Source organism: Zerene cesonia, chromosome 26 (assembly GCF_012273895.1).
Source record: "Zerene cesonia ecotype Mississippi chromosome 26, Zerene_cesonia_1.1, whole genome shotgun sequence".
NCBI classification, from domain to species: domain Eukaryota; kingdom Metazoa; phylum Arthropoda; class Insecta; order Lepidoptera; family Pieridae; genus Zerene; species Zerene cesonia.
This window is the reverse complement of record NC_052127.1, coordinates 6,035,671-6,057,839: the sequence shown is the minus strand read 5'-3', so window position 1 is coordinate 6,057,839 and position 22,169 is coordinate 6,035,671. Positions and strand designations below refer to the sequence as shown.

The following is a 22,169-nucleotide window of genomic DNA, read 5'->3' as shown; positions in this document are numbered from 1 at the left end:
AGTGTTATTATTTGGGGTTCCCAGGAAAGTTTGGAATCGATAATGACTCCTAAATATTTGATTTCGTTAACTTCTACTTACATTAAACTCCTACTTCACACTATTGGGGATTTGTTTAGCTTCACCTGTATGTTCATATGTTTGTATGTAACTGGCTCATTTAAACTCAATTTTGACTCACTTCGATAGATTCACAGATATAAGACAAACTCTGTACGCTTATAAAGAAATGGTGACAATACAATAATTTTATGAGCTTTTTATTATCCTGAGGATCGCCAGGATTACGCTATTTCCTTGCGTGTATCTGTATAAGAGCAAGTGAGACAATTCAGTAGGTTCTATCATTCAAGCATATTTTTTAGTATTTTGAATCTATATTTACATTATCGATAGAAAAATGAAACCTGGTAATCTATGTTTGATGCATCATTTTTTCGTACATTTAATGGGTTCCTTCGCTTGTCAATTAAAAATTGTTATCAGGTATTGCTTCTTTTAGGAAAATAAACTATATTATACTAAGTAAGCCACAAGTATATAAAATAATGACATACTAATTAGTAACATTTTTAGAAGCATTGACATAGAGTCGATCAGTAGTTTATTACAGTAATATTGCTGGCAATTTTTAATTGATATATATGTATGTTCATTATTTGTTTTACAATGATAGAAACCTACATCGTCATCATCCTTTCGTTGATTATTTAACGATCTATAGTAATAAATGATCTTAACTACAAAATATTTTTGATTTTTATAACTTACTTATATATTACTACTACGTATATTACTGTAAAAATTATATACTTTATCAATCCATTTATAGATCGACATACGGAAGTTTTGTAAACAATCTTATGTATTTTTTTTTGTATTATAAAAGTCAAAATTAAAAAGAATAATGGATGGCTTTTGTGTCTCTTATTTTATCCGTATATTATTAAAATAATTGTTGGTTTCATTAAAACGACAATACCTACAAACTACAGGTTACTTACTCGGGAATCCCACACGAAATTAAACATAACCTACTCGTACAAGGAAAATGCGGATACATCATTATTCGTCGGTTTAGACTTTAGACACTTTACAGAGGAAGTAAATACTTAAAAACACATGAGGTAACCGATAAGATTATGTGATAATATTTAATTTGATAAGATACGTATCATAATAAACTGATAAAATTATTATTATTTAGGTCCTAACTCCGTTGTGTTTGTGCATCTATCGAAACCTGCTGACATGTTTTTAATTCGCATCGAAAATACTTCTTGTGTAAAATATTTACTCTATTCTTCTTTAGAAAAGTCTTGCTGCTCAGAGATGTATTAGCACATTATATTGAAGCGACCTTAACCCGCCGACTTAGACCCCATTAGATTTCACTCCGAACGTGAAATCACGCTTGAATCTCGATCAAACCAAGCAGACGACAATACAAAATAGTTATCAATCACATAGGTTGCGTAGAAGTAGAAGGAGTATGCGAGATATATCTATGTAGTGTTTAAAAAATTTTAATTAACAGCAATTTTTTAAGTGAGGTGATAACCCTTACATACATGTTTAATATACGCTTTATATCGCGAAATTTATAATGAAAAATACACCGGAGAACTAAGAAGGGATCCAAAACGTAAAAGAATTAATAAAAAGCATTTATCATTAATCAACTGTCAGATATGCTCTCAAACAAGGCTGCATACCTAAGGCTTACGATGTGTGCATAAACATACTTAAAGCTATATCTCAAGAAATTGTAACTGGTTGATGTATTTTCAAGTCCTAAAAGGGCTGTAGAAGGTGAACTTTAAATTGTTGGCTGTTGCTTTGCGCCACACAAACATTATGCAGTATTTGATATCTTTGACTGTTGTTGGACAATTGAAACCACATACATGAATTTATCTTCCTTAATCCTGTTTCATATAGGCATGAAACTGCCTATAATCATTTGCTAATAATGACTAAAACATGTCAACAATTGTAAAAATTACGTAAATGCTACATTTTTTTGCTCTAAGACGTTATACATCTTCTCAGTCAAGAAGAAAACGTGTCTAGCATTAATTAAGTGAATTTAGAATAACGAATGCTACTATAGTTGTTTCTAGAATGTTAATTGAAAAAAGCGTTATTTGCAATAGGATCATTACTTAAAGATTAATACGGTTTGCTATGGGATTAGAATCAGGTGTGCCCCAAGGTTATCAACTTGGGCGGTTATTCTTACTTATCTAGGTTTGTGGGTACAAGAGATTTTGTTAATAAATGAAAGAGTACTGAGGATCGACCTCTACGTAAACCAAGTGAAGTCGATGAATAAAATGACGAAACATCTACAAACTAATATTGACTTATCATAATGGGTAACATAAATAGATTATTTTTATAGTCAAACATAATTCACTATAACGGTAGGTTTTTATGTATAGTGAAAATGTATTTTTGATAAGGATGAAACAAATTTATAGCAGTGAATTTATAGAACCTGTTTATCTTTATCTTTTATATTTATTATTATTTAACGGTTTAAATAAAAATTTTCTATACGGATAATATGAAGATGAAGAGTTTGTTTGTTTTTGTACCGGTTTCTAACAAATTTTACCCTTGCATATGTACGTGTTGCCATAGACTATATATATATGTATCAATATATGTAATACTATATATGTAAAATCATCGCTGTTCAGCATTTAGTTGAGGCTGTATACTTGCCTCATTTAAGTTTAAATAATGTACTTATTGAATTAAATAATCGTTTTAAGCAACGAAAATTTTTTTTTACTTTCTTTTTATATCACAATGTATATTATATCACAGTCGACTATTCGTCAATATCGTTCAATTAATCGTGTAACTTCTTTATTAACCGGCGCCTTTCAACTAGTTAGAACGAGAACAGATTTGGATCTGTAAAATTTAACTACTTACCCAGACAATATATTGATTTATAGCCAATCCGATTTTGCTTGCTAGTGTCTTAATGTCACAATTTTATTGTCTTTTTATTTCTTTTTTAATTTTTCAAGCTTTTCTTCTTTTCTACTTACTTCTTTTTTACTTTTTCAAGATTTTCCAATAATGTTAAACACAAACAAACGGACATCAATAGAGTTATAAATAGAAGTGCCTACGCACTCGCAGTGTAAATATTCCATTCGTGTTGTTATCAGTCAATATTGGCCAGTTAATTATTTATAAAGATCATTAGCGCATCAATCAATCATTTGAAATTAAGCTTTCACTTGACACTGGAATATGTCCAAAACTACCCTCCTATTTGTATGCGTGTTTATGCATTCATAGCATTGTATTTATTAATGCATTTTTTTTTTTAGTATAAGGCTGTATAATACTAAATTATTCGAGGGTTTGTATGTTACTATCGACCTTATTAATATTCAAGGGTTCATAAGGGTTTTTGGGTCCAATGAGTTATTTCTCTTTTTACTCGTTTTATATTTTGTTGTTTATTGTTATTGAATTTTAATCAACTGACTACTTATTAACATAATGTATGCGTAAGTAACTCTGTCGGTCTCTTCTTGGCCCCTAAACCACTAAAGCGGTTTGCATGAAATTTGGTATAAAGATAGAGCTGAGAAAGAACATAGGAACTTAATACAGCAAATTCCAGGGGAACGGGAAGTACGTGTTAATCACCTCGGACTGTCTAGATTTTCATGTGATTAGGAAGACAAAACCGCGGGCGAATAGTGTTCATATAATTTTCCAGAAGTCTTCAATGATATCATTATCAACCTAGGTAATTTACGGTGTGCACGTTGTAATTTATGGTGTCAAAGATAAAATACATAACAATAGACTCGAAGTATCATTGTTTTGCGCCTAATTGTGTTCATTACAAACAGTTGACCGCAACGCGATTCAATCAATTACCTCACTATTGAAGTATAAGATACTAGCGCCCCGCGGTTTCACCCGCGAAAGTCCGTGTCCCGTAGGAATATCGGGATAAAAAGTTGCCTATATGATATTCCAGTTGACCAGCTGTCTACGTACCAAATTTCATTACAATCGGTTCAGTAGTTTTTGCGTGAAAGAGCAACAAACATACACACATCCTTACAAATTTTCGCATTTATAATATTAGTAGGATAGTAGAAATAGCGCTCCGTCCGCGGCTACCCCCGCGTAGTCAAAAGAAAAATAGACAGGGATTTTCCCTCGTATGTTCTCCGGTCTCGTGAGATATCCGGGATAAAAACTAATCGATGTTCTTTCTCGGGTCTCAAACTATTGCTGTACCTAATTTTATCCTAATCGATTCAGTGGCTTGACGTAAAAACGTGATAGACAGACAGCGTTTCTTTCGTATTTATAATGTTAGTAGGGAAGTTGGTAATAAACAGATTAGAGACGGTTAGAAGGGCCTTGTGGACGGGACGGTAGCGCCATTTTTTATTTCAATACGAGCCTATATGTTGATACTGGTTGCTGTTCTGTGGGTTGACCGCTGTATTTACTGTAGAACAATTATACATTGCTCCCAATACACAGGCACCAACTTGTTGTAACTGAGCCAACGCGCATTGTAGTGCGTTCATTGCGATAGTCGCGAGTTAATAACGGCGACACGGCTTCTAATACAAATTAAGAACTATTTCCGTTTACCTCCTTCATGTGTTCGTTGGGTAAATCATATTAAATTGTTAACTTTATTATTTACTAGCTTTCGGCCGCGGCTTCGCATGCGTTAAATTCGGAGTAGTTTAAAAGATGTTATTATACATATAACGCTTCCTCTTGAATCACTATATCTATTAAAAAAAAACCCATCAAAATTCGTTGCGTAGTTTTAAAGATTTAAGCATACATAGGGACATAAGGACAAAAAAGCGACTTTGTTTTATACTATGTAGTGATTTATTTCAGACTACATACAGGCACAACGGCACAAATATTAAATACCATTTCAAAATTATACTGTTCTATACTTCATGTTTTCCGAATTAAATCAATAACAGATAAGTAAAATAAAAAAAAAAATCACTGTCAAAGAGAACTTAGAAGTGCATTAAGTTAATTCGTCAATACCTAATAATTATTTCAAAAAAGATCGAACGGGTAAAGTCGCTATCCAAAGCCAGTGCTGATAATAAGTTTTGTTGATAACGCCGAAAGCTCTTTCCAGCGCTCACCGCCTGGAGCGCAGCCAAATAGCACGAGTCTAGACACAGTATAGGCTAGATTATTTTTAACACTAAAACGTTTGAACGCACTACACGTGTTATCACATTGTAAATACTAAAAGATGCAGTCGTTAGAGCCAATTACGAAGTGTTCTAAATTCGGTTCCCGGTGGAAGGGAAATTACCTATGCTGATGGTACAATTTTAATTATTAACTTTTTGTTTGATACAAGGGAACTGGCGATCTACGTACCAGTGAAACACTTTCCGATTATAATTCTTAACAAGGTTTGATAAAAGCTTCACCTGTATGTTTGTATGTAATCAATTCTTTTAGACTTGATTTTGATGCATTTTCGGACAGTTTAAATTCAAAATTTTAGGCACTTACCAAGGATCTATTTATTTATTTATTTATTTATTTGTCTATGACGATACAATACTTTCATGAGTATATTATATACTGATTAGCATTGCCACGGTGAAATAATTTCATTCCTTATGTATTCTCTGTAAGAGCAAGGGAGACAATAAAGTTGTTTCTAAAATTAACGCGTTTCTTACTTTAATTTTTTTTTATTTCGTACATTTTTCAGTAATCTTTCCGATTTTTAATGATAATCGACACGGGGATAACGGAATATTCATTTTTTTACATCAAATACGTCTCGCTACAATCAGTTAATCAAGAGTTATAATAAATCGTTAATTGATCTCGTTTATAGGTACATGGCTACAGCGTCATCCAAGAATGTATACAATCCCAATAGGCAAAAACGTTGAAATTTATAATAATAAAAACAACATTGTTGTGATAACCATTCGCATATTTAAGTTGTGATGAATATGCAAAATGTAACTAAGCGTTTAAAATATTACCATAAATTGTATGTACATTGAACATGTAAATAAATTAACATTTTTGGTTCCAGATAACAAGAGCCGTACGTACCTCAGTGGCGTCATCAGAAACCAATACAATAACCATAGACATAAAATAGTCCGTAAGACTTTAAACTGCTTGTGATATAATTTAAAGCATTTAAATTTGAATTAAGAATTCGAATTGACAAATACTCGTGATTAGAATTGTGATATAAATTATTATTTGAATTTAGAATAGAATATCGTAGGATTAAGAGCGCTATTGTATTATAGATTTTGAAAATAGAATCAAGTTAAAAATAAATTATATAAGAATAGTATAGAGAATTCGAATTTGATTTTGAATACTCAGCGACCTTAGCACGAAGACGTCTTAAGTTATCTATGGTAAAATCAGTTGAAGAATGAGAGACAATATGAAACCCTGCCAGCACACTTTGTCAGATGACATCGTCTATAAGGATGTTGTCATTATTGGTGAGTATTCAATTTTTTATTTTATAAATATAAATGTAGCTTTTCACGCCTTTATAGTTCCTAAGGGTGATCTCATGACTATGTAGAGCGAAATAAACTTCTTTGAAACTGTCAACGTTTCAGTTTCAAAGAGTTTCTATTATCTACGTTAGGTAACTAATATTTGTGTTAAAACTGATCTATCATGACAGTAAAAAGAACGTAGTTGAAACGGTGAACATATATACATTAAAAATAAAACATTAAATTTTATGCAAACTTTGTCCTAGATAATTTGATGAAAGATCAAACTCGAGTGCCTTATAAAATACTGTATAAGGAATCTAAAATGAACATTTCTAGCCGGGTACCACGAGAGTGACGCCGCGGGCTACAGCTAGTTTATTTATTTAGAAGTATATCAGCTACAGAAAATTCGCAATTATTTGCAAGAAAAATAACTTACCATATAAAACTGTACACAGTTACACCACGTGCCCTATATGCATATATATGTGTTCATATTGGTCACATATTTGGCCATTGACCTTATCAAGTGAAAGACACTCTTTCACATATCAGAACTGTCCGCAATGGCATCTAGAAATTTCTATAAGATCCGATTCCGATGGATTTCACAATTGTAGTACAAAACTTTGGAGGAAATTTAATATGATTTATAAAAATCTAAGGCATTTAAAATGGTTATATAATCAGCAGCAAGTCGATAATCTTATGGATATATTTAGACAATGATCCTAATCCACTTACATGACTTCTCTGTGGCTTAAAAACCACCCAGTAACAAGCCTTTCATCTCTCGTAATTTCATAATCAGATATTCTTAGGTAATTTCAATTAGAGATCCTCTCGTCAAAATTGTTGGCTTTTTACACATTTCCTGCATATTCCTATGACCAGATGATGATACTTGCGAACGATCACGCGACACCGCAATGCTTGAAAAACATCCAAACAAAGCTAATCTCGACCAAAATACTGATATAAGACCAATATCGGTTGTCTGGCTTATTTATTTACTGATTAGTATTATCAGTGATGGTAATGTTACAGATTTTCTTAGTGACAAATACTTACCAAACTACTATAGAATATTTATATATTGCAGTAGAAGTAGTAGATGTATACGTACACATAGCTATAATTGAGAGAATACTAACAGAAATGTATCTAGAAACACAAAATGCCGAAATCAAAACAAACAAGTCTATAGAAAATGGCCGGTATATATTGCGTAACAATAATTATGACACACGTATTCTGATACACTATCAGGCTATAGCATTACTTGATATCGCTTACACATAGATTGATCAGGTAGATACAGAGTTTAGAAAACATGTTGCTTCCCACGATTTTGTCGACATTATTAAAAAAACCTGCTCACACCCAAAGACTTGATGACTGTAAAGTAGAAACTATAGATACCTACTTTAAAAATTAAAAGTAATGAAGAATAAGAAAACGCTGAAGAGGCTACGACTTTATTCATGTTGACGAAGCCTTATCTATTTTTCATTTATTTATTTTTTAATGTCTATCTATTTAAACTACGAATCTCGCTACGATAGTAGAAATAATTGTGGTATATCTATTTTAAGTGATTTTAAAGAACATAGTCGTAGATTCATCTCTTCCGTCAATAATTGTGTGAATAATGAGATTTGCCTAACTGTTTACCAATGTATTTGATAAATGAATGAAGTCATTTACTTTTCACATCATAACCATCGAAATAAGTATTGATATAAATGCATCAGTAATGTTTAATCACTATCAGTATCAGGTCTATAACCTACTTCAGTTGTAATCGCTTCTTAGAATACTCGGAGATCTCTGGATCCTTCTGGTTTCTATGGACTTCGACGCTAAAAAATTATTACTGTTCTTTCAGGTAATGGACCAAGTGGGATGGTGACGTCATTCATGCTCGCAGGCAACGTACCGTACTTAAAGGAAGTGCCAGAAGACTTGCCCATCGATGAGATGCTAAAAGCCAGGTAAGGTTACCTTTAGGGTGAATTAGACTCAGTAAATATTTAGCAAGTAAGAGCTGTAGTAATATCTTATTGATATTTTGATTTGATATCACTATACTTTGATATTACCTACTGTAAATTATATAAGTCTTAACTCTATTATTTTAACTATTTTAATACTTGAAAATAAACCTACTACATTCTGTGTTCAAATATTTGCATGGTCATTCGGTTGACCATTGTCAAAGTCTTATCGTATCAATATAAGTATTCAACTTAGGAAATACCTCTGAAAACAGTCAATAACTAAACTTCAATAATTTACAGACTCACAAACTTACCACCTGGACAGAATCTGTACGAGACAGATCTGTTAGAGCTCGCTGAGGGATTGGAGGGTAGGAGTCAGAATCCGATTCCACTGTTGGTAAGTCTGGTTCAAACCTAGGATATTTACCAATTATCTATCAATATTTATTTATTATTTCAACTCTGATATTACTTAAAAAAAGGGAGTAGGCTTCAATATAGGTATAGGTATAATGCTAATCTTCTTCTTTTATTCTATTTATCTACTGGCAATTTCCGATCCTACTCATGCCAAAGCGACTCTTTCTCACTGTCAGTTATAGGTACGGCTCTTCTTTGCCTAAAAACTCAATCGATTTTGGAATAAATATAGCTGGGCCATAAGAATAGTAATTTACTTTTTGCAAATATGATAGGGTCGATTTATGTGTTATGGATATAGCAAAAGTATAATGTAATAAATAAATAAAAAGTCCCAAAAAAAAACACATAACAATTATCAATTTTTTAAGAGTTTTTATTCAGATACCATGAAATACGAATAAATTAGAATGTAATTCTACAAAAATCCATTCTAAAAGCTTTTCAACCAATGTTCCCAAAAACGAAGGACCTTAACTCGACTCTATATTTGGCTTTCTTACTAGATACCTCCATGGGTTTTCCACCGATTGACGCGATTCTTTTTTTTTTCATCGTCATATGGTCCCATTGTAGAATTTTGAGTGGTGACTTCCCGGGGGACGTCAATGACATTCTTTGGAGAAAATATTTATCTATGTCGATATGAAAAGTCTTTCGTATCTTTGCTGGACTTTGTAGCTGAAAGCTTTACGATTTTTTTTTTATCATCTTAACGTATCTTAATTTAAAAAATTAACACGCTATTGTAATAATCTGCATAGTGACAAGATACGGAAGGTTTATTATCATGGGCGGGTCATTGAGCCTTATAATGTTGCTATACTAAAATATTGACCTCTAAGAGTGACTGGAGACTTGGGTTTAATCACTATGCCTTGCAGTGGCCGGTCTAACGAGTTTTTCGGATAAGGAAATATTTATATTATTATTGGCATTTTTTATTATAGACTTTTTTTAAGTAGTTTTAGTTGTTTAATGGTTTTATAACTCGTTTATTTTTTTATTAATGTGACTACTAGTTATATAATATTACATAATTGATTCATTGGATTGTTTTTTTTGTGTTATGTTTGTTTATTAACTTCATCTGTACATTTGTGTGTAACCGATTACTTTGGATTCGATTTTGACCCACTTTTAATAAACTATACACTTATTTTTTCGTTTTGTTTTTTTTATATATTTTATTTATTTCTAAGTTAGAATTTATACCACGCTAAACAATTGATTAAATCATCGTGATATATTTATATACATATTTTTTTAAATAATAGATGCATTCATTTGATGCGTAGAAATTGCTGTAGCGATTCTACGACTATTCCGGCTTAATTATAGGAGTATTATGTATTTTCCATTATGTTAAAAGCATGCGACACAGTCGAATAAATTTTCTGGTTATTTTTATAGTCATGTCTTCATCTTTAAAATCTTTACAAAGGATTTTAAGCGACTTTTGTTCGCCATTGCATCATCGTATGAAAAAATGTTCAGCAATTTCCTGTGTTTGATTTTACGCTAGTTATCAATAATATTGATGAATTGAATACTATTTTTATGGAATTTAAACGCGACTTTTTCAATATTTCCATCATTCGGAGTGTATGAACGCGCTAATCCCAAGAACTACTGGACCGATTTCCCAAAAAATTCTTTCACCATTGGTTATAAATGAATATTTGGATATTTTATTATTATGTAAAATTACACATATTGTATTTTTAATAATGTTTAACTGCAAACCACTTAACCACATTTGATAAATGATAATGCTATCTGAAACACGTTGTGACCGGTCAAGCGATGACATAGCGTAATAATTATCGTATTATAATAAAAAAATATCGATAAAACAGTAATGGAAAATTGGGTTCAATTCTGGTTCAAGTACGAAATAAGATCATGCATTTAATTTTCATTTAACCGACTGGCGTTGTCAATTCATAGCGATTTTTGTTACATGCTTTTATTAGCTTCATCCGTACGTTTGTATGTTTGTATTTAACCGACTCTAGACTATTTCGACCCACTTTAAACAGATACATTTAATAAAAAAACGATCAATCATTTAGCATAATGGAGTATTAAAAACATAATCATTATTCAATAAAATAACCTTCGTATTTTTCTTATAAATCCATTAATGTTATATTGATAACCCTGACAGCGGAATGAATAAAAAATTGCGAGGTCTATTACGTTATTCGGAATTCTGACTCTTGATACAGTTTTCTAAAAGTCTTGAGGTCAATTCGATGGAACATTCTAGATCTTTGTATTGTGACTGGTTTAATTATGAAATATTCAAAGAAACGCGTGTTGTGTTTTAAATGGCTATTAAAAATTAATGTATCTTGTTCATAATCTAAAGATTTTTCTATTTGTATCGAGTAGAGGTTAAACAAACAGGTCAGGTTTTCATTTGATAGTAGATATTTAAGCAATTATATTGAATCGAAAAACCGTCCAAATTTGTACATCAGATCAGGCGTGAAAACGTAACAGAGAAAAATAGACTCTTTATAACCGAATAAGTATCAAATATTGTCGAATTGATGATAATGATAAGTTCATTATCTCATATTTCTCATAGTTCTTATCATATATTTAAAAAAAATGGATATGAACAATAATCTCATATGCGAAATATAAATTTCAGATGGACAATCTACTCAGGCCGTGTGCAGATTTGGGTTTACAAGCCGATTCTCTAATTGAGTGGCGATACGATGTCGAGAAAGAGGTGAGAGGACAAAGTTATATGATTTATTTCTCGTAACTCTATGATCTTCTTGGTCCTTCGAGACGGAAACAGTAAATTGTGCAGTAACGGTATTTTAAATACGAGATGATGGGAGCTGATTTTGTATTTAATACCCAATAGCCCGAGTTACTAGAGGTGCATTTATCTCCATTTCATAACTTCGGTGCATATAATAAACTGACGTCATTTTAAACTTCTTTCCGTGAAGATATCTTGTATTATCTACATTATCCTTATCAACCCAAACTCTAAAGTAGCATTCTCCTGTATCAGTCGGTCAGCATGTGATGCTTACATTTATCGTTCATATTGAATATAACGTTTTCATATCAATATAAGATATCGACATTTATCATCATATTTATTTTTGTATTACATGCGGTATTTGAACTGTTTATCTGCTGATTTCAGATAGACCACGTGGTACTAGGTCGGGGGCCGCCCGGCGGCGCATGGCCGACATTCCCGTCGCACGTGCGCACGTTGTCGCCGGGCGCGTGGCTCTGGCTGCCGCCGCTCCCCGCGGCGGCCGCGGAGCGACTGAGCGCGCGCGCGGTTGCCGCGTACTGCCGCCGGTATGTGGTGGCGTGCGGGTTGCAGGTGGGTTCTTTTTTTGAATGTTGATTTTTCACATGCGTTTTTCATGGGTATGAGGCGTTATCGGTTACTATAACCAGCCAGTGTATGTTGCAACTCGTTCGTGTTTTGAGTTTTTATTAATTTTTATCCTGTGTGATAGATAGATAGATATTGTTATTTTAACCGTTTGGAAGAGAATAGAAAGGTTATCATGTGATAGGATTTCTTTATTCTACCATGCTTTATAATTTTTATAATGAATAAAAAAATTTGAGGTGAACCACGATTTAACTTATATGAGAAAGTTTTCAGCGATTCTAAATATGTGATTATTTTTTTAATTTTTCCAGCGCTACTTCCGTTGCAACGTAGTGGTATTGAGCGTTACACCGGCCCGTTCTACAGCTGCGCCGTGCGGCGCCGCGTGCCCGCGTAATGGCGCCTATTGGGTTTCTGGGTGAGTTCTCAAGTTCGAAATTCGAAATTTTAAAGAATAAATTTAATTTGGAGCCAGTTTAATAATTAATTGTTCATGTTATTCTACTTTTAAATACGTATCTGTAATGGCCAACTGTAATTTGTATGTGATTCTTTTTTTAAACGGTCAATAGTAAATTTGTTAGGCTATATGAATGTATATGAGTTTCTATATATACTTTAAATATTATCAATATCTTAGTATTTTGATGCTAATAAACCAAGTGAAAATAAATCATTTTCTACATTCTAATCCAAACAATCGACTACAACAGGTACGACAAGACGGAGGGGCGCGGGTTCCGCTACCTGTGCCGGCGCGTGGTGGTGGCGTGCGGCGCGGGCGACCGGCCCAACGCGCTGCCGGCGCACGTGTCCGCGCACGCCGCGCACTCGCTCGACGCCGTCGAGCGGGCGGCGCACCTGTTGGCCAGCGGTGTGTATAATGTTACAATAGACTTCAAAAATCGATGAGCTCGACAATTCGAGTGTGGGTTTTGTTTGCTCGATAACTCTTTGGGATTGGATGGGATTATTTTTGTGTTTGATAGGAAATTGTTGTCAAATGGGTCCATTTTAAAATTTGTAGTGAATAAATTGTAAAGCTAGTAATAGAATCGACTAAATTATCTCACTCCTTATACAGTGTATACGTAAGGAAATTTTTTAATCCCGACGATCCTTATCAGGATTATAAGATAAACTCATAAAATTTGTGTATTATCATCGATCCTCGATAACAGTACAAAGTTTGAATTTAATCTGTCCGTTTAAAACTGGTCAAAATCGAGTCTAAAGGAGTCGATTACGAACAATACGACCTGTACAAATCGACTCACGTGTTGGGATCCAATGACTCACAACTCGAATGTTGAATCTGAATGGTTTAATTAAATACAAACATTAAGGTGAAGCTAGCAAAGGCGTGTTTTCAATCGTCCCCGTTATCCAGGCGCACTCCCCGTATAAGTCGCCCCTCGTGGTGAGGTCCCACGTGACAACCCCAAAATTGAGCCTAAAGGGGTCGGTTACATACAAACGTACAATCAACACGAATAAAAGTGTTTACAATCGTCTCCATTGCACAGGCGCACTGCCCGACCCGTACAAGTCGCCGCTCGTGGTGGGGTCCGGCGTGAGCGCGGCGGACGCGGTGCGGCTGCTGCGCGCGGCCGGCCTGCCCGTGCGCCACCTGCACCGCGAGCCCGCCGCCTCGCTGGCCAAGCTGGCGCCCGGGCCCTATCCGGATTACTGCCAGGTGAGCGCGGGGGACGTATCGTCAAGGGTAGATGGGAGAAAGTTGTGGGTAGGTACGAAAAATGGGGGTAGATTTTCTTATCTGTCACCTTTTAAAAATAAAAAATTAAGGGTAGATAGGAAAAAAGAGGATAGGTAAGTAATCAATGTGAAAAAATTCACAATATGGATTAAGGATAAATTGTTTCTAATCCGGTTTATTGTCAGATTCAAAAAGTATTAAACATTTTGACGGTAAAAATTATTAAAAACTTAGAAAAAAATCTATCACATAAGTACTATTTATTTTAATACAATATTTTATATTAATTATTTTAGTTAAGTACAGTGATGACTGCGTAAAAATATTAGCCGTATATTATAATATTCGAATAAAAGGTCATCGAAAGAATTTTTCTGAAATAATTTTAAACTTATTCATTCTCTATACAGATCTACAAAATGATGTGCGACGGTCCATCTGGCAACCATCCGAACTACACACCGTACCCACACCACATCATACTCGAAGTGACTCCGCTCCCAGAACAAGAACAACCCCTAAAAATTGCTGAAGAAGTGGAAGACAACACGATCCGCCTCAAACGAGTGAAATTACTCGATCTCGTTACAAATAAAACAATTGAACTAACAGTAACTCTCATTGCCGTACTCATTGGCTCCAAACCCGACCTATTCTTCCTTCAAACGAACTTCGACCTTAACGACATTGACATAAAGAAATGCACATGCAGCGAAAAGAAAATTGACGAAAATGAAAAACAATGCTTCCTCAAAAACCACTGGCACTATCTGAAATCAGTCGTCGGACAAAGCATACAAAGCTGCAAATCGAGGTACTTGAGTTACACGGAAATAAACGGCAATATGGACACAAAATGCGCCTTACCAGACTGTAACAAACGGGACACGTGTACGTGCGACACTAGGGCTGAAAACGGACTGGCCGTTCGAGAATGCAAATGCGAAATCATTCCATATTCAAATTCGAGGCGGGAAAAGAACTGTCAGTGTCAACCTACAAATCCGTATAGCAATGGATTTGGCTATGGCATCGACCCCAAAAAGCCAGTGGACGGAAGATCAAATCCCGTGGCTATAGACAAGAGTACTCATGAAATTTTAAACGCGCCGAAAGGCATGTACGCTTTGGGACCATTGACAGCAGACAATTTTATTAGGTTTATTCCTGGAGGCGCACTCGCAATAGTATCACACATCCACCGAGAAATGAAAACAGAATAATATATGAATGAAATTGTGGTTCTCTACTTAATTTTTTACAATAAATTATTTTTTATACCCAGTCCGTTGTGTTATTGCTAATAAACATGCTTAGGTACACTAGATTTTCTCACCGTGAGTTTCTGAATAGATCATCTTGAACACAAAAAAGAAATTAAGCATATACTGCTGATGATAAGTGATAACTAACTTATTCTAACATTTTTCTTAGTAATTGTAATCTTGAGTCATCTTGAGCAGTATTATGTTATCTGTGAAAAGTTATGAATTATGAAGATAGTGTTCGCCCCAGCTTCGCCCGTGGTACATATGTAGCCTATATCATTAGTCAAGTAATTTTTGAGTTTATCCATTGCAAACAAACAAAAATATAACTTCTTCCTCTTTATGATATAAGTGTAGATGAGAATATTTCCAGTGCCATTAGATTAGTTTAAAATTTATAATCCTTAATTTTTTTATATTAATATTTGAAATTAATGGGAGAAATAAAAAAAATCAATAATGAAGCTGGATTTGAATCCGCATCTTTCGCCGTAAAAATGTCATGTACCCTATATTTTCTATAATATAGTAGCTGCACCCGGCAAACGCTGTTCTGCCTTACTCTTATCATTTAGGGGTATGAAAAATAGATGTTGGAGGTTTCTCATAGATATCTGGATAAGCACAAAAAATTTCATCAAAATCGTACAAGCCGTTTCGGAGGAGTATGGCAACGAAAACTGTGATACGAGAATTTTATATATTCGATAAAGTCTATAATACATAAAGTTATAAAATATATTAAAATGAGAAAAGTTTTGTTATTTAGTTGTTTAACAGTTGTTAAACAGTTGTCAATGTTTCATAGTCTAATAAGTTAATAACTAAAATAAAGATATTCAGTTTAATTTTTTATTAAATCTATTTTTGAGTACATAAAATATAAAACATACATTTACTACTTTGAGTAACATAACAAAAACAATTTTAATGGCACATAATTTTATATATGTATATCACAATATATTCTATATATGTCATATAATTATAAGACCACAATCATTGATATAATCCTTGTCCCTTCACATCACAATGGAGTGGCTTTATTTTATCTTAACCAATGTTAACCTGTATTTGTGTGAGACTTGAAATACAAAGACAGAACCTGGAAAAATTTAAATTATAGTTGGTTTCTTTATTTATGTCCATTTTCATGTTAGTGCTTAACCAAAACTGTAACTAACACAGTTTCAATTCCAGAATCACACATACCCATTGTTTATATTTTCAATTAAAAATAATGACCTTTGATAACAGATTTGTGGATATAATGTAGTGATAATATAAAACAAAAACATAAAATAATAATAATATCAATTGCAATAGATGTAACATTAATTCAAACATATTTTTGCATTTAAAAATATATAGTGATGTAATTATATAATTCAATTTTTATTTCTATTTATCTTTATTGTTCCAGTACTGGATAAAGCTCTTCCAAAATTCCTGCAGGAGCTGTTTTTCTGGACTAAAGGATTATTTTACGTCAATTAATAAATATAAATTAGACTGTTCTTAAACCTTGTAGTAAAAACTAAATACACAATGGAGGGTAGAATTTAAAGTTGTTATTAAAATCTGTGGGTTTCAATGATTATTCCAAATAAAATTCAAGTCAAATATATTTCTGACCACATAACATCATTATTAGACATAAAGAAAATATAACTGCTTGTGTTATAATTACATACAAAACAATATTTAAAAATAATATTATATAAATTGTATAAAAAAATTATTTAAAAAATTTTTTTCTTAGCAAATATTTATTTCAATTATTTATACATAATTATATTACATATTGAGGATATAATTTATACCATTATTTACCCCAAAATCATTATTATATGTATATGCAAGTATTTTAAACTGCCGAGATATATTTTGGCTCACAAAATATTATTGTTAATTGGGACAAGAAGCTCTCCAAATATAATACGAGTCAAATTCAAGATTACCAATATTTTGTGCAAAACAAAAGAATCCAAGATTTTTAAAGATGCATTATCTGAGTTAATTTAAGCCAAGATATTACTGTTTGTTACATATAGATAACTATTATTTACAATTTACAGTATATCACATATATAATGCCATTAATAAGCCCTGATTATTATATATCATCAGATCAAACAATTAAGAACGGTGGTGGTTGAGGAGTATGAAATAAATTCGTCAAATGCAGCAGCTCCTCCGCTAAAGTCCTCGGCAAGCCCAGTGCATTCACTGCATTGGAATCTTTTAAATGCAACGCCAATGATAGCAACACAGTCTGTTTCAAACTTCGAACACTAATTGTTATGTTCCAATTTGTTCGAAACATCATGCCGCCTATGTTCTTTGGCGGACGATATATCGGGTTGTTATTTATTACGTACGGTTCCTTTGTTGCTACGTCAGTAAACTCCCACGGATGCGTTATAAAGGAATTTATGTCGAAATGCGATCCTTCCTTCAAGCAGACGTAATGTCTCTTCATCCCACGGAAATCCCGCCACCACACGTCAACAGGACGCGATGTTTTATTTGTAAATCTGAGATAAGCCCTTTGTGTTGATTCCAGCGATCTTACGAGCATACTTTGACCTTTATCGTCGATTTCGTAAACCAAATCACTCTCGTCACTCTCCGGCATTATAATTTAATGAGTTCAGTTCATGTCACGTTCTTGCGGTTTAACGAGCACTGATAGATAAAACTATTAAGTTTCACAACTGCTTCAATTATTTATCACGATAATTTTTTTTATAGTAAATTTAACACATTTTTTTATATTGATATATGCAAAGACTGCTATTACTGTTTCCTTATGCTTTTAGAAAGATTAACTTAATTTAACTTAAAAACCAAAATCATGATTGTTGACAAACAACAATTCACACTAAAGCTGAAAAACCTAGTATATTTTGACAATGATTAACATTTCCATCGATGACTACGATATTTTGTCATCTGTGATCTGTCATTATAAAAATAATACCAGCATTACATATTTTAGCTGAGAGAGATAATCGACAAAGTACCAATGTAAAATTGGTATTAATTCTATATTACATTTAACCAATTTTTTTTCATATAGGAATTTTTGTGTGGTCGATATTAATAATAATTTATTTTTACAAATTGAAGCTAAAACTCAAAAAGTACTTAAAGAGGAAAGAACGAAGATATAATGTCATTTGTCAAAAACTGTGACATTGACTTTTGACGGGAAGGTGTTTCTCGTTCTCGTATTTGCGTTTATTTGTTGATATTTTCAGGATTATCCTGATAAAATGGCTGTATGTGTAGCTGTTATTGGAAAAGACGTAAGTATAAATGAAATACAAAGTTAATTGTTCTTGTTAAGATAGACAAATAGCTTATAAGTGTAATAGTATCGAAATAAAAATATGTCATTGTTAAAACATAGACAAGTACCATGTGAAAATTACCCATTATTTGGGGAATTTTTTTTTAGAATGCTCCTTTGTACATTGGCGGAATTGGAAATGATACAAGCACTGATAATGAATTATCAAGGCAGTGGTTGGTTCATACTGCTTTGGATGCATTAGAAGAAAGACTAGTATCTAGCAATACTACTAATACAAATTCAGCTACAAATACTACTCGTACAGACTTAAGAGATCTATATCTTGGGTTACTATATTCTACAGATTCTCATAAAATGTAAGTTGTGCCTAAAATATATTATTATATTACTTATTAATTAAGTTGTTGTATGATGTTGTAGTTATAGATAATACTTTATTTATATTTATATTATCTTGTATTATATTTTTTTATTTTTCTGTTTGTAGATACGGTTATGTAACAAATACGCGTATTAAACTTGTCTTAGTAACAAGTTCTACATCGCCAAGTGGGAGCAACATAAGAGATGCTGAAGTGCGAACTGCCTTACGAAGGCTGCACGCTTTATATGCTGATGCCATTTGCAATCCTTTCCATTTACCTGGCGATCAAATAACTTCCCCGTAAGTTTTTACCAAATTAAATGATTGACATTTGCACAAATTTATATTGAGTATTAATGTTTTCTTTTTTCATTACAGAAAATTCGACAAACAAGTTAAAAGTTTAATGCTGAATAATGTGTAAACCAGTGATTCTTTATGATGTATTTCTTTTATATTATATGTCAAGGTTATATTTTAAGTATTATTATTCCATTAAATTCCAATTTTATCCTTGAATAACTAAGGACTATTTATTTTGTGGCTAATAAAAACATGAAACATTATACCTTCTTTTACTTGCTATTTAGTAATAATAGATTGATAGGTATAGATTGTACGCATATCTGTGTAAATTTTCTGTCATGAATAATTTTATTAAATTGGACCGTTTAAAAGTTTCTCAATTTGAAAAATTTTAATTCCATTTCCATAGACTAAATTGTTTCATATTTTTACTGGATATATGGTAGCACTGAATTATCTGCCAAAAATTAATCGACATGACAGTGTTCCCAACTTAGGGGTTTTCCCCCTAAATTTAGGAGGTAAATTAGTGGAATGGGATTTTTTTAGGGGTTTTATATGTTTAGGGGTATTTTTAGGGTTTCCTGAATATATAATATTCTGAATATAATAGAACTATCCAATGCAATAATCAATTAAATTTATTTTTCACATTGATTCGTAATGGTGAATCTTGCACAACATCTTCTAAAATGTTAAGTTTATTCAATGTTAACATGTATGATTTTAAAAATTCTGACTCTTCAGAGGAAACTGACATAATTTTTAATGTATTAGTTAATTTATAAATAAAAAGCATTAACAAATATTACTGAATATTACTTATTATATTATTTTGATTCAATATTATTTTTTAGGGGGATTTTCAAATAATTGACGCAGTTTTAGGGGGTTTTGACTTAGAGTTAGGGGTAAATATTTCTGAGAGTTGGTAACACTGCGACATGATATTTTTGTTCTCTTTTAACTTGACGTTTTGAGTGAGATTGTTCTCCGGTTCAGCGCTGAGCAATTTTTACGGAAAAGTTGTTTAACTCGGCCGGAAAATCATAACAAAATGGTAAGTAAAAGCGTGTAATCAACTACAATATAGATAACTGTCGGAGAATTTAGCTTGGAAGTTATTTTTCTGTTTTCACATTAATTTAAAGGTTATGTGTACACGTGCCAGATCACTTTCCCGCTTTTATATACTATTGTTATTTATCGTTAGATACGTAACATTATGTTAACTACATATACTTGTAGTATAATTTACATTAATATATTGTAAATATTACTTATTTGTATGAGTCTCCTACACCAAACTATCAACTTAGCTTGTCCTGTACAATATTTTGACTACGTTTAAATACCATCCATCTTTCGAATGTTATAAGCACTTTATAGTAATTCCAAGCGCATAATTGGCTCTCTGCACACGCATCGAGCATTGCACCTAGAAATACATAAAATGGGCGCAACAAACTTTTCTGATAGCGATGATAAATGACAAAGCAATTAACTTTCTATGTCACATCCTCTATTCAGCAATTGACATGAATCTCTCGTTGCTACGGTTAGGCAAGATACGCAGATTCGAATCCTGCCTCGTGAACAAATTTTTTCTATTCTTTCAAAATTTCTCATGAATCTCTCATCTATCACATGAAGTTAAGAGTTAAATTTTAAAATTTTTCTAAAATGTAATTTCCAGGCAGCCGCTGTCGTGTCAGGCAAGGATATCGAGAAGCCCCAGGCTGAGATCTCGCCAGTCCACCGCATCCGTATCACACTGACTTCACGCAACGTGAGGTCTCTAGAGAAAGTGTGCTCGGACCTCATCAATGGTGCCAAGAAACAGAAGTTGCGTGTTAAGGTATGTATTTGTGTAGAATATTTTTTTAATCTACACATATATTATAAAGAGGAAACTTGCCTTTTTCTATGTTTGTTATATTTTCACATAAAAACCACTGGAACGATTTCAAAAATTCTTTCACCATTAGAAATTGCAATTTCACTGAGTGATATAGCCTATAAATGTACAACAGGTGAGGCCGGCTTGAACAGCTAGTTAATTATAAGTTAAGACTATCGTATCATGTAGCCTATTTCTACATTACATTTTTCCACCAAAGATACTTCTATATATACATATATATGGCATTCCACTGAAATGGGTGGACCCGTTCAAATGAAATTTTGTCTGCATATCGGGTAGGTCTGAGAATCGGTCAACATCTGATTTTCATACCCCTAAAATATAAGAGTAAGGCAAAACAGCGTTTGCTGGGTCAACTAGTAGTTATATAATATCTTCAACAATGTAACTTATTTGTCTCATTATTGATAGATGATCATTTGTATTTTTGTATGAATACCTACCGCTAGATCTGGGTAAAAACATATGATAAATTGTAATTTACCAAACCAAACACACCCCTCTACTTTTGCACCTCGATGAAAACACTGCATGTCCCTAGTGCAGTGTTCACCTAACTGGTGCAACATTAGTGCATTCCAAAGTGCAGTGTGTATGTGCCGATAGTGCATTCTGCTCATAGGCCTGCTACACATCTAACCAGTAAAGAAAATAACACAATAGAGAAGCGATTATCCTGTTATGCTTAACAAGAAATTAGTTCTTAGTTACACATGATATATTCTTGATGGTAGTCATATGACAGGTGAAATAACATGTCCTCATAAAATTTTGCTAATTATAACTAAGCCTATTTACTATGTCATTACTACGTAATTGTGAAGCCCCATGGCCCTAGTGGGGTATGTGCTGATATACCTAGTCTTGCCATAAATATTGTAATAAAGAAAAAAGAAAATTGTTAACTGCAAATAACATTTATTACTT

General features: G+C 32.9%; 3 protein-coding genes across 5 annotated transcripts in view; all 3 read left to right on the top strand.

Moving 5' to 3' along the window:
* Positions 1-15,345, top strand: part of LOC119837020 (oxidative stress-induced growth inhibitor 1-like) — a 30,677-nt gene extending 15,332 nt beyond the window's left edge. For all 3 annotated transcript variants that reach the window (XM_038362500.1, XM_038362502.1, XM_038362501.1), the window contains exons 2-10: positions 6,101-6,530; positions 8,425-8,530; positions 8,837-8,936; positions 11,622-11,705; positions 12,138-12,326; positions 12,656-12,762; positions 13,058-13,218; positions 13,871-14,040; positions 14,472-15,345. In XM_038362500.1, the coding sequence (XP_038218428.1) occupies positions 6,458-6,530; positions 8,425-8,530; positions 8,837-8,936; positions 11,622-11,705; positions 12,138-12,326; positions 12,656-12,762; positions 13,058-13,218; positions 13,871-14,040; positions 14,472-15,284 (1,803 nt within the window). In that variant the 5' untranslated portion in view covers positions 6,101-6,457 and the 3' untranslated portion in view covers positions 15,285-15,345. The remainder of the gene's footprint in view (positions 1-6,100; positions 6,531-8,424; positions 8,531-8,836; positions 8,937-11,621; positions 11,706-12,137; positions 12,327-12,655; positions 12,763-13,057; positions 13,219-13,870; positions 14,041-14,471) is intronic.
* Positions 15,346-18,512: 3,167 nt separating this feature from the next.
* On the top strand, positions 18,513-19,581 carry LOC119836960 (trafficking protein particle complex subunit 2-like protein). Its single transcript, XM_038362435.1, has 4 exons — positions 18,513-18,640; positions 18,793-19,004; positions 19,136-19,312; positions 19,391-19,581. Exons 1-4 carry the CDS (start codon positions 18,608-18,610, stop codon positions 19,434-19,436), a joined length of 468 nt encoding a protein of 155 aa, XP_038218363.1. The 5' UTR covers positions 18,513-18,607; the 3' UTR covers positions 19,437-19,581.
* Positions 19,582-20,223: 642 nt separating this feature from the next.
* LOC119837001 (40S ribosomal protein S20) overlaps positions 20,224-22,169 on the top strand; it is a 3,441-nt gene continuing 1,495 nt past the window's right edge. The window contains exons 1-2 of the mRNA XM_038362479.1: positions 20,224-20,378; positions 21,015-21,176. Coding sequence (XP_038218407.1) covers positions 20,376-20,378; positions 21,015-21,176 — 165 coding nt within the window. The 5' untranslated portion in view covers positions 20,224-20,375. The remainder of the gene's footprint in view (positions 20,379-21,014; positions 21,177-22,169) is intronic.

Bases quoted from the DNA above. Each gene is read 5' to 3' on its own strand.
- LOC119836960 (XM_038362435.1), top strand. From the start codon at position 18,608: ATGGCTGTATGTGTAGCTGTTATTGGAAAAGAC. The intron at 18,641-18,792 runs GTAAGTATAAAT...ATTTTTTTTTAG, and splicing joins TAGCTGTTATTGGAAAAGAC to AATGCTCCTTTGTACATTGG. The intron at 19,005-19,135 runs GTAAGTTGTGCC...TTCTGTTTGTAG, and splicing joins TCTACAGATTCTCATAAAAT to ATACGGTTATGTAACAAATA.